Source organism: Stegostoma tigrinum, chromosome 14 (assembly GCF_030684315.1).
Source record: "Stegostoma tigrinum isolate sSteTig4 chromosome 14, sSteTig4.hap1, whole genome shotgun sequence".
NCBI lineage: Eukaryota > Metazoa > Chordata > Chondrichthyes > Orectolobiformes > Stegostomatidae > Stegostoma > Stegostoma tigrinum.
Window position 1 is genome coordinate 52183293 of NC_081367.1, and position 14749 is coordinate 52198041.

Here is a 14749-nt window from a genome sequence, read left to right on the forward strand (position 1 = left end):
ACACTCCCCTCCAACCCCACCCACCCGGCACCTTCCCCTGCAACCGCAGGAAGTGCTACACTTGCCCCCACACCTCCTCCCTCACCCCTATCCCAGGCCCCAAGATGACCTTCCATATCAAGCATATGTTCACCTGCACATCTGCCAATGTGGTATATTGTATCCATTGCACCCGGTGTGGCTTCCTCTACATTGGGGAAACCAAGTGGAGGCTTGGGGATCACTTTGCAGAACACCTCCGCTCGGTTTGCAATAAACAACTGCCCCTCCCAGTCGCGGACCATTTCAACTCCCCCTTGCATTCCTCAGACGACATGTCCATCATGGGCCTCCAAGGGCCACAATGATGCCACCCGAAGGTTTCAGGAACAGCAACTCATATTCCGCTTGGGAACCCTGCAGCCCAATGGTATCAATGTGGACTTCACAAGCTTCAAAATCTCCCCTTCCCCCACTGCATCCCAAAATCAGCCCAGTTCTTCCCCTCCCCCGACTCCATCACAAAACCAGCCCAGTTCGTTCCCTCCCCCCACTGCATCCCAAAACCAGCCCAGCCTGTCTCTGCTTCCCTAACCTGTTCTTCCTCTCACCCATCCCTTCCTCCCACCTCAAGCCGCTCCTCCATTTCCTACCTACTACCTCATCCCGCCTTCTTGACCTGTCCATCTTCCCTGGACTGACCTATCCCCTCCCTACCTCCTCACCTATACTCTCCTCTCTACCTGTCTTGTTTTCTCTCCATCTTCGGTCCACCTCCCCCTCTCTCCTTATTTATTCCAGTTCCCTCTCCCCATCCCCCTCTCTGATGAAGGGTCTAGGCCCGAAACGTCAGCTTTTGTGCTCCTGAGATGCTGCTTGGCCTGCTGTGTTTATCCAGCTCCACACTTTGTTATCTTGGATTCTCCAGCATCTTCAGTTCCCATTATCACTTGGAATATTGTGTTCAGTTCTGATCGCCTCATTATAGGAAAGATGTGGAAGCTTCAGAGAGGGTGTAGAGGAGATTTACCTGGAAGCTGCCTGGACTGGATGGCAGGTCTTATGAGGAACGGTTGAGGGAGCTAGGGCTTTTCTTATTGGATTGAAGAAGGACGAGAGGTGACTTGATAGAGGTGTACAAGATGATGAGAGGCATTGATCGAGTGGATAGCCAGATACATTTTCCCAGGGCGGAAATGACTATCATGAGGGGGCATAGTTTTAAGGTGATTGGAGGAAGGTATTGGGGAGATGTCAAGGTAGGTTCTTTACACATAGAGTGGTGGGTGTGTGGAATGCGCTGCCAGCGGTGGTAGTGGAGTCAGATACATTAGGGACATTTAAGTGACTCTTGGATAGGCACTGAATGACCGTAAAATATAGGGTATGCAGCTGTTCCCAATATGGCCTCGTCTGTATCGGGGAAACCAAATGGAGGCTTGGAGGCCACTTTGTGGAACACCTACGCTTGGTTCGTGACAAACGACAACACCTCCCGGTCGTGAACCATGTCAAAACCCCCTCCCACTCCTTGGACAACACGTCCTTTCTGGGCCTCCTCCAGTGTCACAACGATGCCACCTGAAAGCTGGAGAAACGGCAGCTCATATTCCAACTTGGAACCCTACAATCCAATGGTCTAAATGTGGATTTTACAAGCTTCAAAATCTCCGCACCCTGACTTCATCCCAAGACCAGCCCATCTCGCCCTGCCTCCTAGGCCTGTCCGTCATTTCTTCCACCTATCCACTCCTCCCACATCACTGACCAACCCCCACCCCCACTTCCTACCTACTGGCCTCATCCCAGCCTCCGAGACATGTCAGTCTTTCTTCCCACCTACCCACCCCTCGCTCCTCACTGACCAACCCCCGTCCCAACTCCCTGCCTAAACTGACCAGTACTGGCTTCATCCCTGCCTCTTTGACCTGTTCATCTTCTCTCCACCTATCTGTTCCTCTGTCCACCTTCTATCATCGCGTCCCCCCCTCTCGATTTATTTCAGAGCCACCTTCCCTCCCCCATTTCTGAAGAAGGGTCCAGACTCGAAAAGTCAGCCTTCCTGCTCCTCTGATGCTGCCTGACCTGCTGTGTTCATCCAGCTCCACACCTCGTTATCTCAGACTCCAGCATCAGCAGTTCCTACTATCTCAGGGTATGCAGGGTAGTTTGATCTTAGAGTAGGATAACAGTTCAGCACAACATCGTGGGTCAAAGGACCTGTGCTGTACTATGTTCTATATCGCCAATCTATTTGAAGTATGCTTCCACACTTCAATGCTGCATCTCAGGGTACAGTAGCAACTATCGTCGCAATACTGTGGCAAGGAAACTGTGCGTTCAGGGTCACACAGGCAGATCATTGATTGGACCAGGCTGCATATCTGGAGTTTTTAGCTGTTATGGCGCTTATTGACTCTGATTCTATCTGGATCCTCACAGAATCCTTAATCCTTCAGGTAATCCACATAAATGCATTGCCTTTTCTGTGATATTGTGCTTTTCCCTGTCAACAAGAGATGCCAGGCTCATAGTATTGCTGCACAACTCCGTTGTTTAACCATGACAAGCTTCCTAGCTGTCTGTGCTATCGGTGGGTGAAGTCGTCAACAGAGACAGCCTTCAGTCATCAGTTCTGGCAGAGTAAGCCAAGGGCACACTCCAGGATCTTGGAGACAGTCAGTTAGCTGCTCGGAGCAGTCAGAGTGAGGATGCTGTCCATTAAAGGAATAACAAGCTGAATGTCAGGGAGTCTGCCACCAATCTTGATTCTTTCCAGCCTACTGTGGGCTGCCTTTTCATCCTGGAGGAGAGGCAGGTATGAAGGAAGATGGAAGGTGGTAGAACTGATGTTACTTTAGGTGCAAGTGGTGTTGGTGTGGGCTGGGGTGTTGTGTTACCACAAGCGTGTGAGTAGCCAGTGCAAGACGACATGCAGTGTCACGGTTTGAAGTGAATGACAGTGAGTGGGGAGATGTCACAGGCAATTGTGAGAATATTAGATCATGAGTCTTCTTGGGAGGTTAATACTGTACCAAAAATTGAGGGTGAGTGTGAGGTATTGAACAGAAGATGGTAGCACTTACACAAGAAGAATGCAGAAGTACACTGACCTACTTACATTGCTGGACGTCGGTCCAGACAGCTGAGACTGCACTGACCTGGGTGATAACCTGAGACTAGGCTGGCATGATCTGGTGTCATGGTCACCACTGTCATCTCCCTGGGAGAAGGACATCCCACCTCTGCACTGCTTCATCCACAGGGACCTCCAAGGGCCTTGCTCACAAAGTGGTGTGCCAAGCTTTACTTGTCTGCCACATCTCATGTGACAAATTGTGCTGGACAGCTCAAAACACACAGAGCTGGCATCAGGGTTGTTGGTAATTTGTTTTTTTTTCACTCAAGGAACCGGGGCACAATTGGCTAGCTGGCATTTATTGCCCATCCCTAGCTGCTCTTGAACTGAATGGCTTGCTAAGCTATTTTAGAGGGCCGTTGAGAGTCTATCACATTGAAGTACATCTAGAGTCATGTATAGACAGACCAGGTGATGATCGCAAATTTCCTTTGGTGAGCTAGTCAGGCTTTTCTGACAATCAACAATAGTTTCATGGCCATCAGATTATTAATTCCTGACTATTTTTTTAAAAATTAATCCAAATATTAATCGATGAAAACCTTCAAACTGATTGAAGATTTAACAGCATCTTCGGTTTGTTTAGAACGTCCTTGTCAATGGTGTGAACATTTAATCTTTTACTTATAAATTCTGTGTCTGAAACTAACTCTCTCACTAACACCTGAAGGAGGAGTAAGACTCGGAAAGCTTGTGTTTTCCAATGAAGTGGTTTCACTAAGACCTGGCATTGTGTGATTTCTGACCGGTTCCTGGGATGGCAGGACTGACCTATGGAGAGGAACTGTTTCGGTTTGGATTGTATTCACTGGATTTTAGAAGAATATTTGGGGGAGGTGATAAACTCTTAGAATTTTTATGAAATTTTCACAGCACCAGAGAGGATAAATGCAGGAAGGATATTTCTGATGGTGGGGAGTCAAGACCGAGAGGTCATACTTTAGGGATACAAGGTAAACCATTTAATACTGAGATAAGGAGAAGGAATTGAGAGTCTGTGGAATTCTCTGCAATTAGAAAGTAGCTGTGGTCAAAACATGAAATGTTTCAATAAGGAGTTGGATGTGTTCCTGAAGGCTAAATGAATCAAAGGGGATACAGAGAAACAGGAACAGAGTATTGAGTTGGATGATCCGCCATGATTATAGTGAACGGTAGAGTAGGCTTGAAGGGCCGAATGATCTTTCTTGCACATATTTTCTGTTTCTGTGTTAAGGGTAACTACTTCAAGTATGTTCAAATTTCTGTTGGTTTTCCATCCTTTTCCACCCGACATATTTAGCTCTCTCTCTTCCCTTACCATCCCCAGAAATATGCTTTATTCAGTAAGAGGATTGGTTGTTTGGTGCTTCATTTGCAATGGTCACTGGCAAAGAGAAAGGGAGATGTTGCAGGTCATTTTTTCTGATTTAAGTTGCCTTCTGCCACTGATTCCTTCCCCAAGAACGCAAAAAAAAATCAACTGCCTAGTGGTCCAGCTAGGAATCAATTATTCTTTCCTAATCCAATCATAAAAAGGACTGGTTTTCACTTTATGGAGTGGGAGGAACACAGCAGGCCAGGCAGCATCAGAGGAGCAGGAAAGCTGACGTTTCGAGTCGGGAAATGAAGAAAACGTCAATTTTCCTGCTCCTCTAATGCTGCCTGGCCTGCTATGTTCCTTTAGCTCCACACTGTGTTATCTCAGACTCCAGCATCGGGAGTTCTTGCTATCTCAGCTTTTCACTTTGAAGTTTTTTTGCTATCTGAATCTGTAACTAGGTTAAATTGGTCAGAATAAAAATAAATCTGAAGATGTTTTTAACAGTATGAACTTTATAAACTTGTAGTTTGAGTCCAGCTACTATGATGTGATGCCTGCAACACATTTTAAAACAATTTAAAGCAATGGCTACTGTTTGTAAGAGATTGTTTCTGCAACAATTTTGAACACATACATTCTTTGCAGTTGATTTGTTGGAAAGAAAAACAATATCATTTTTTGATAACTTAAATGTTGGTTACAACAACTTTACATTCCTAGCATTTGGATGTCCTTTCAACTCACTAATCCTTTGCCTCTAAATTTCATAATTCAAGTGACTTGATCATTTGACACATTGCTTGATGCAGCCTTTAAACACACAAATATGGTTCTTTTTCAAGAAAGCCAAATGCCAGAGTTACGTGCAGTTGCGATCACCAGTGCATTTGAAATAACTGAAGCTAACAATTAATGTATGAGAAGCATAACAATGTAGCTAGAGCAAGGACTAATAAAATGTGAGGCTGGATGAACACAGCAGGCCCAGCAGCATCTCAGGAGCACAAAAGCTGACGTTTTGGGCCTAGACCCTTCATCAGAAAAGGGGGATGGGGTGAGGGTTCTGGAATAAATGGTGGGTGGTGGGGAGCAAGGAGGCGGACCGAAGATGGAGAGAAAAGAAGATAGGTGGAGAGGAGAGTATAGGTGGGGAGGTAGGGAGGGGATAGGTCAGTCCAGGGAAGACGGACAAGTCAAGGAGGTGGGATGAGGTTAGTAGGTAGGAAATGGAGGTGCGGCTTGAGATGGGAGGAAGGGATGGGTGAGAGGAAGAACAGGATAGGGAGGCAGAGATAGGCTGGGCTGGTTTTGGGATGCAGTGGGTGAAGGGGAAGAGCAGGATGGTTGTGTGGTGCAGTGGGGGGAGGGGACAAACTGGGCTGGTTCACCTGCACATCTGCCAGTGTGGTATACTGTATCCATTGTACCTGGTGTGGCATCCTCTACATTGGGGAAACCACCGCTTTGCAGAACACCTCCGCTCAGTTCACTATAAACAATTACACCTCCCAGTCGCAAACCATTTCCACTCCCCCTCCCATTCTTTAGATGACATGTCCATCATGGGCCTCCTGCAGTGCCACAATGATGCCACCCGTAGGTTGCAGGTACAGCAACTCATATTCTGCTTGGGAACCCTGCAGCCCAATGGTATCAATGTGGACTTCACCAACTTCAAAATCTCCCCTTCCCCCACCGCATCCCAAAACCAGCCCAGTTCGTCCCCTCCCCCCACTGCACCACACAACCAGCCCAGCTGTTCCCCTCCACCCACTGCATCCCAAAACCAGTCCAGCCTGTCTCTGCTTCCCTAACCTGTTCTTCCTCTCACCCATCCCTTCCTCCCACCCCAAGCCACACCTCCATTTCCTACCTACTAACCTCATCCCACCTCCTTGACTTGTCCGTTTTCCCTGGACTGACCTATCCCCTCCCTACCTCCCCACCTACACTCTCCCTCCACCTATCTTCTTTTCTCTCCATCTTCGGTCTGCCTCCCCCTCTCTCCCTATTTATTCCAGAACCCTCACCTCATCCCCCTCTCTGATGAAGGGTCTAGGCCCGAAACGTCAGCTTTTGTGCTCCTGAGATGCTGCTTGGCCTGCTGTGTTCATCCAGCTCCTCACTTTGTTATCTTGGATTCTCCAGCATCTGCAGTTCCCATTATCACTAGAGCAAGGACTACTTGTGTTACATTACCTGTGTTATTGATTAGGTATGGGCCAGCTTTATTCATTGCTTTTCTTTGTGCCCATTGTTCAATTTAACTGGGAAAACAGGGCATTATTCTTCACCTTGCAACTTACTTCCTCCCTTCAGGGCACACACTTCGTTATCACTGGTCTCTTATTTGCTTGTGAGTATAAGGTGACTGTGCAACCCATCATTCTCCAGGGACAGGCAAGACAAGCTGTGACCTATGTTACAACTCCTCACTGCAGCAATTCAATTAAAACCAAAGTCCTGAAACGCCTACTCTGTGCACGTAATGGTGAGTGGAAGTAAAAAATTGTGCATTGTGGTAATTGTGTGGCACTTTTTGTCTAAATGTTTTGGTTAAATAGTTTGTTTATTTTCGTACTTTATCTACTGTATAAAGCAGATTTCAACTTTTAGCATCAACTTTCCACTGAAAAAATTTTTAGGCGAGTTAATGTACCATTTTATACAGAATCTAAACTAACAGTTACAGCAGCTTCTTTCCACACATAACAGTACAAAAACAGAGATACCATGACACACTTTGCTGTTTTTAGCCCATTGGATAACTGGGGTGCAGTGCAGAGAGGAAAACCTATTGTGACTATTATACACTATTAATAACGTCAGACAGATTTTATGTTTATTTAAATTTCACCCAGCCAGGGACAGTACATTTGCTTTCTGCACTGCATCAAGTTGAATCAATATACTTGAGCACTGTGACAAGAAAATAACCCAACTCAGTTTAGTTTAACTAATTCTCAAAGAACCACCACTCCAGTGAGGAACCGATACATGGTGTTACCAGACCCAGAGCAGAATACAGTCATTCAAATGAATCACTCTACTTTCAGCTTGGTGCACTAGTTTTCACCCAGATTCTTCTAATGTTGCAAATAGAAATGTTGATCTGATCCACATTGTTAAAAGGCAACTTAATGCTATGATTGCATGCTGACTCCTATCAAGTAGCCAGCTATATAAACACTAAGGAGGGGCAAAGAGAACAGGAACAAACCTCAGGATAAATGGATGCATGAAAAGAAAACTCTCAGGCAACTTCATGACCTACCAAATTGTTTGCTGGGGACCACTCTCAAACAATGTTGGTTGTAGTCAATGAATCCAAATACACAGTTTGTGGTTGGTAAATCAGTAAAAACTGATGTAAGAGAATCAGGGTGGATATATTATTACATATACCAAAGCAAAGCAGCAGCTGTTCAATACCCCAGATTATTCTTTTACTCCATTTTAAAAATCAGATTCTTTCATTTTTAGAAATTTTGATTTACCTTGTGTTTAAATTAATAATTCACTGAATATTGGGGATGATGTCACAGTCCACATCAGATATTTAATGGAGTCAGTACGAGATGATTGACCAAAATCTGAAATTACTCTTCTCGTACCATCATTGGTTTCACCCAAGATTTGATTATTCCAGGGAACGTGTTATGAAACTGGGAACTTTTCAAGCAGCTTCAATCTTTGCAAGGACTGCACACTCTACATTTTTGCCTATGGAGCCTTAAAGGCAATGATAAATGGCCTTGCCAACAAATAAACCACATTAAAATTATCAATCCATGTGCATGGTATGAAAGTGATGACAGCACTCAAGATTTATACAGTTATACACAGAGTTCTCATACTCTAAGTAAGTTAATTAATTAGAGGGGAACAAAGGACAGCCCTGTCTGAATGTCATCGTATGCAGCTTCTATTGAGGCTGTTCATCAACAATGGCTTTGTATAGGTATGCTTCTGATGAACGTCAGTTCATTTTTAAGGATTCTTATTTAAATCAACAGAATATCATTCTGATTAAGCAATGTTAAAGTAAATGTCGAAAGAAGTGTACAAATATTTTTACATTGAAATGAGCATGAAAGTAAATGGTACAATTCTCTTTTCTGCCTTGATACCAGGGATTCGCCAGATGTCCAGTCAAACGTCTGAAAAAGTTACGTTGAAAGCAGAGAAACTAACTGCTGCCTTTGTTTCTGAAAATGGTTCAGTCAGTGCAGAGTTTCACTGGCAGGTCTCACAGAATCAACCCCATCAGCTAGTCACTGGGTACCAATTCACCTGGACGGAAATATCTGCTGTTAACAGACCAGTTCTCGTACCAGATGTGGTAATTTCCCAAACTCAAGTGTTGCCACCAGTAAGTTAAGAAAAGCATGCTGTGTTCATGTGAATTGTGGTGGAGGAGAAAAAAATGGATTCAACTTCTGTATCTACTTGTAGCAAACTTTGCATTTACAAGTTGCTTCTAAATAATAGAATTTATTATCCAAAATGTTTTTTATAGCATACTGGTAAACTCTTCAAAAAATGGTCTTATGCCTAAAGTCAGCATGAAGTGAGAGAACATGCACCCAAAAATGTAAGCCCAAGACTGAGTCCAAGAAGTGCCTTGTTCATTACTTTCTTAAAACTGGGCAGCAGTGAACATCCATTGGACATCCATTAAATTAACTCAAATTCATCTGGCAGCAAAATATATCTGGGCCATATGCAAGCCATGAACAAAAACAGAAGTTACTGGAAAGCTCAGCAGGTCTGGCAGCATCTGTGAAGAAAAAAAATCAGGGTTAACGTTTCCGGTCCCGAAGTGTTAACTCTGATATTTTCTTCACAGACGCTGCCAGACCTGCTGAGCTTTTCTGGTAACTTCAGTTTTTGTTCCTGATTTACAGCCTCCAAAGTTCTTTTGGTTCATATTGCAAACCATGGTTGAGTGGGGTGGGGTGAGGTAGGGTCAAGGTTTTTGCTGTGGAGCAGGCATAGGAATGCTTTTCCTAGATCTGCATTAAGGCAGGTAAAGTCCAAGCCAAATTGTTGCTTCCCTTTCTTATGCCTCCAGCAGTCTTTTAAGAACTGGCAGTACAGCCACTGTAAAATAAAACTAACCGAGCAGGGTTCACACATTTATGCTCAACTTTCTAATTTGCTTCTAAAACTATAAAAATTGACAAATTCAATGGATCTATATCCTGGACATTAAGTAATTTCCGGTTTCTAGTGTGGCAGCTAAATTATCTACTAAGTCTAATGATAATTGGTCCCTAAAATTATTTAGCTTCCAGAAACACAAACCAATTATCTTTACCACAAAGTATTTAAACTTCTTATCCTATTGCTTTGACAACAAGCTACATCACCTTACTTTACTATATCTAACATTCCTAACAGTTCATTTAGTGAATTTTCACCCCATTATAAAAGAAAACCCTGAAAAGCATACCAAACAATTCATCCAAGTAATTCCAGTTTATGAAACTATAGCTTTGAAAGAATTTTAAAATACTAGATTTATTCCCACTGAACAAGGATAACTAGGAGGCTTTGTTTTAAATTATAACAATCTTAATAGAATGAATAAGGAAATATTAATTCCTCTGGTTAGGGAATCATTGAAGAAAGGGTCATCAATGTAATGTCAGAGAGTGAGGAGAACAGTTGGGATAATTTTCATCACACAGAGAATCTTCAGGCCAGGAATTGCTGTGCAACTTGCGATGCTTTCAGCATAGATTAATGCTTTCTTGAAAGAAAATTGGATGAAGCTCATTGGTTAGGCCACTTTTGGAATGCTGAGATCAATTCTAGTCTCCTTTCAATAGGAAAGATCTTGTAAAACGTGAAAGGATTCAGAAAAGATTTACAAGGATGTTACTGGGTTTGGGGGATTTGATCTATAAGGGACAGGCTGAATAGGCTGGGACTATTTTCCCTGGGGCTGAAGAGTAACCTTACAGAGGTTTGTTAAATGATGATGGACATGGATGGGTTGAATAACTAATGTCTTTTTACCAGGGAAGGGGAGTCCAAAACCAGAGGGCATAGTTTAAGGTGACTTTCTGCTGAATCCAGAACAGTGCGCCAGAACACTTTACAAATGTGGATGAAGTAAAATTCCACAGTCTTTCCAGAAGCTCTTCTGGAGCAGATGTTGATACAAGTCACATTTCCTGTAAGTTGGGTGCCAATTTGTTTTGCAGCTGACCAGATGTATTTTGCTGAATGTACAGTATGGACCTGCATGGCCCAGATTTGTAAATTTACCTCCAAATCAGCCAATCCTGGTTATGTGATGTTGCAGTCTGGCCAATTGGGAAGATTCTGGCACACATGCTATAACCGTGCAGGTGCCTTTTCCAATATGGGCATCACAGAAGCTCACTGAAAATGGTGGTGTTGTTGGCACTATGTCCCCTACTTAGAAAACCTTCACCTTGCACCGTGTTGGTCCCAATGGCTCTACATCTCGTCCGCTGATGTGATTTCTAAATTGTCCTTAAGGCTGACTGCTGTCTACCTGCTTCACAAACAGAAGCAGTGGTAATCTTAATTTGATAGCGAGGCATTGTGGAAGTGCATTTACAGAAAAATTACATCGAATCATGGGAAGGTGAGGACCCACAAACCTCTGTTAGCAAAGCTTTGAGATAGCTGAAGTCATCCCCATGTGTCCCAATTTGTCTACAAACACCCTCTTTTTTAAAAAAGGTGCAGTTTTTTATTTGACAAAATGCCTTTGCTCTTTCATGTTTGAAAAGTAGTCTGGTTTGGTGAAGGAGTGATAATGGGAACTGCAGATGCTGGAGAATCCAAGATAATAAAATGTGAGGCTGGATGAACACAGCAGGCCCAGCAGCATCTCAGGAGCACAAAAGCTGACGTTTCGGGCCGAGACCCTTCATCAGAGAGGTCTGATGAAGGGTCTAGGCCCGAAACATCAGCTTTTGTGCTCCTGAGATGCTGCTGGGCCTGCTGTGTTCATCCAGCCTCACATTTTATTATCCTGGTTTGGTGAATACTTATTCACATTGTGGGCAAGATCATTTTGCAGCCGTCAGCACAAGTTTGCCTGTGATTTATTACGTTCTAGCCTAACTCCACTCTGATTCGTGTGATCACATGACAGGCAAGTACAATATTTGGTAACTCTGGATTAGCCAATCGGAATTTTAGTTTATTCCACACATTTTTCATTTGGATTTCCGGTCATGCAAGCAGGACTGGCTGACAAATTCACCACAGAGTGTCAGATTATCTAAATTTGACTCATTACGTTTTCACCCAATTGCCCAATTAACTCTTGCCAATCTACAATAACCTCCAGCTACAATTAAAGTAAAGCAAAGGCTGATTCAATGGGCTCACACTGCAGGAACATTCTTAGTTAACTTCAAACTGTAGTCAGATTTTCTGTTGTAATAGCACACTCTAGTGTTGGAAATCTGTACTGCAAGAGTCTTGAACATGTCATGGAGATAGTTGGAGTCACGCCCAGGTCATGATTGTTTTATGTGTAAACCAGTTGACCCATTTGGCTTGATTACATTGTTCCTCTTCTGTCACCTATGCAATTGCTCAGTTATGATCTAATTTTGTATATATACAGGATCAGCCCTTTATTACGATCCTTGATCTTAAGCCTCTGACAACTTATCAGATTCAAGTTCAAGTACTGTCTACAACTGGCAAAGGCCCAGCAACTGTGAAAACATTTCAGACTCCACAGGTTTACACCACAGTCTCATAGAGGTTAGTTATACCATTCCACTCAATTCAGTGTGTCATTTTCTTGTGGTGAACACAATCAAGTGTCACAGATATTGTGCAGTTGAAATAAGCTACTTCCGGACTTTGACAAAGATGTGTGGAAGTACGTCATTTCAGGGGCTGTTGATCATCATATGTATCTAACTCAGTCTGATAATATTGCCCAGCCACTTTGTTCCTCTAAATGTCTTTGAAAATTTCTTTAGTTTCAACTTAACTGATCAAAGGCTTTCTGTGTGTTTCAACGTGGGGACTGATGTTTGATGGTCGACTTCTGTTTTATTTCATCACATGAGCAAATATAACTTAAACAAGCTACTTTTATATGCTGAGTATTTTTTTGAACTATTACAGGTGCTAACCAAAACAATCAGTCGAATCCGGTGTCAAGATGCTCACAGTGAGAGTGGAATTTCAACAAAACTTGGAATTATCATCACAGTAACCAAAGCTGCTCATGTTCTAACAATTGAGCTGTTTATATAACTACTCGGAAGATTGAGTTATCTGGATTTTCTGCCTCTGCCTTTGTCATTGTGTTTATTGAAATGTATAATTGTTTCATATTTCACTAGTTCTTCAATATATACTTAGCATTTATAGTTAAATCTCCAGTATCTCAGAAAATCCTGGACTATTATAATTGAGGAAACAGGCTTGTGGTAATCTTGCTTCCCTGGACATTGAAAACAATCTAGAGACAAGCAGAAAACTACTAATTACATTCTAAGCTCAAAGAGATTTCAATATGAATTATGGAAAGACACATCATGGAATGAGTTAAAAATTGATAACTGTCCAAACCACAGGAAAATCAATGCCAAAGACTAGTAGTTGTGGTTACAGGAAAACAGACTTCATAGACAAAGCTTACAAGTGATGATAATAAATATTTGGAACTTCTTTTACATCCTCTTTTCTGTTAAAAAATATCTATCATAAGCCTGTTTTCTTTTTGCATTGTTTCAGACTCTCCCTCCTTCAGGAAATGAAATCAATTAAGTATTTAAAGCACAGGAAGGCAGTGGGAGGGGAAATTGCAATTTCTGTCTGAAATTCAATAAAACTTATTACATATTAATCTAACATTATATTATACGCTGACTAGTTGGACTTTGTATGTGACATTTCCATTAGCACAGCAGAACTGAAACAATAATATTCTGCAGGTAACTGATTATCAGTCAATACTTTGTTTAGTGTGTTTCAGTCTCTGTATCGGAAAACAAGGTATTACAAACATCAATAACTCAACTAAGAAGTATCTTTACACATTTTGTCTGTATACAAATTGGAACCTCTATTTGAAAGGAATTAAACACCAGATTCAGTTCAATAGATTCATTCTCTGCTTATGATGAACTTCACTTGAAGAGGGAGCATGTTGGAAAATCCAGGTTCTGATATGAACCCCTAATGCAGTTTATACTCAGGAGCACAAACAAAAGTTGCTGGAAAAGGCCTGGTGACCCTTCTTCAGAACTGTACCTGAAACGTTAGCTCTGATTTTTTCTTCACAGATGCTGCCAGATCTGCTGAGCTTTTCCAGCAAATTCTGTTTGTGTTCCTGACTTACAGCATCTGCAGTTCTTTCAGTTTTTTTTTAAAACAGATCATACTGACTTTTGTATCCAGATCAACACTAGGGATTAAGTATGCCTTACAACAGGGGAGGAAGTAGTCCAGTATTTCACACCTAGTTTTGTGGCTACTGGTGAAATATAAACCTTGCGAGTATAATTCGCCTTCTCTGCCTGAACTGCTATCAAGGATTACCTTTTTATGCTACATCACAACATAATTTCCATTGATCAACATTGGACGATAACTGCAAGGCACTTCAGTCAAATTTCAAACTAACCTTGCATGTTTCAAAACTCCACTGCAAGATCAGTTTAGGCGTCGTTACACTACTCTGCATATATCTCTCAGCTGAACAGACCACAAGGAGGCAAGTCTGCACGCCACTGTCATATGGAAAGGACAAGATAAATGGTTACAAGTATCTAGGTGTACACATCCAAAGCCAACTTTTGATCAGTCTGTGGTGCCATCTTTCAGAAAGTACCATGAGCACAATCTGACTGGAGTAGTTCTAAATAACTTAGTAGACTGAAGCCTTGTCAAGCATTTCTGTCTCAGAGTTAGGCCTGCATACCTGCCTTTTGGAAGGAAAGTATCACCAGCATTGCTCCATCATCCAATGATTTCACTTCTCTCTTCAGATACAGGAGTTGGGGATACCAATAGCAGGGTAAGTCTCACCTATTAGGCAGTATGATTCTTAACCTAGGTTTCCCTCTCCATGCTCGTCAGCTTGGAGGATTCCCATTGGCTTCAATTAGTGCAGGAAAAATAACACTACTGGCACAAAGTATAATGAAAACATAAATCATAACAGAAAGGAAAACACCAAAGGCACAGAAAAACATACCTTTAATTTCAGTGAACTTTTCAAAGAATGGATATCTAAAATTCCATTTGTTTCCAGGCTGGAGACTTTGAGCTTAGCACACCATGTCACAAATGGAGCAGCGGTTATCTCAAAC

The 14749-nt window shown here is 42.5% G+C and overlaps 1 protein-coding gene across 2 annotated transcripts in view; it reads left to right on the top strand.

The window, feature by feature from the left end:
* anos1b (anosmin 1b) overlaps positions 1-14033 on the top strand; it is a 153327-nt gene extending 139294 nt beyond the window's left edge. For both annotated transcript variants that reach the window (XM_059651149.1, XM_059651150.1), the window contains exons 11-14: positions 6741-6912; positions 8555-8793; positions 12040-12182; positions 12555-14033. In XM_059651149.1, the coding sequence (XP_059507132.1) occupies positions 6741-6912; positions 8555-8793; positions 12040-12180 (552 nt within the window). In that variant the 3' untranslated portion in view covers positions 12181-12182; positions 12555-14033. The remainder of the gene's footprint in view (positions 1-6740; positions 6913-8554; positions 8794-12039; positions 12183-12554) is intronic.
* Positions 14034-14749: the final 716 nt, after the last annotated feature.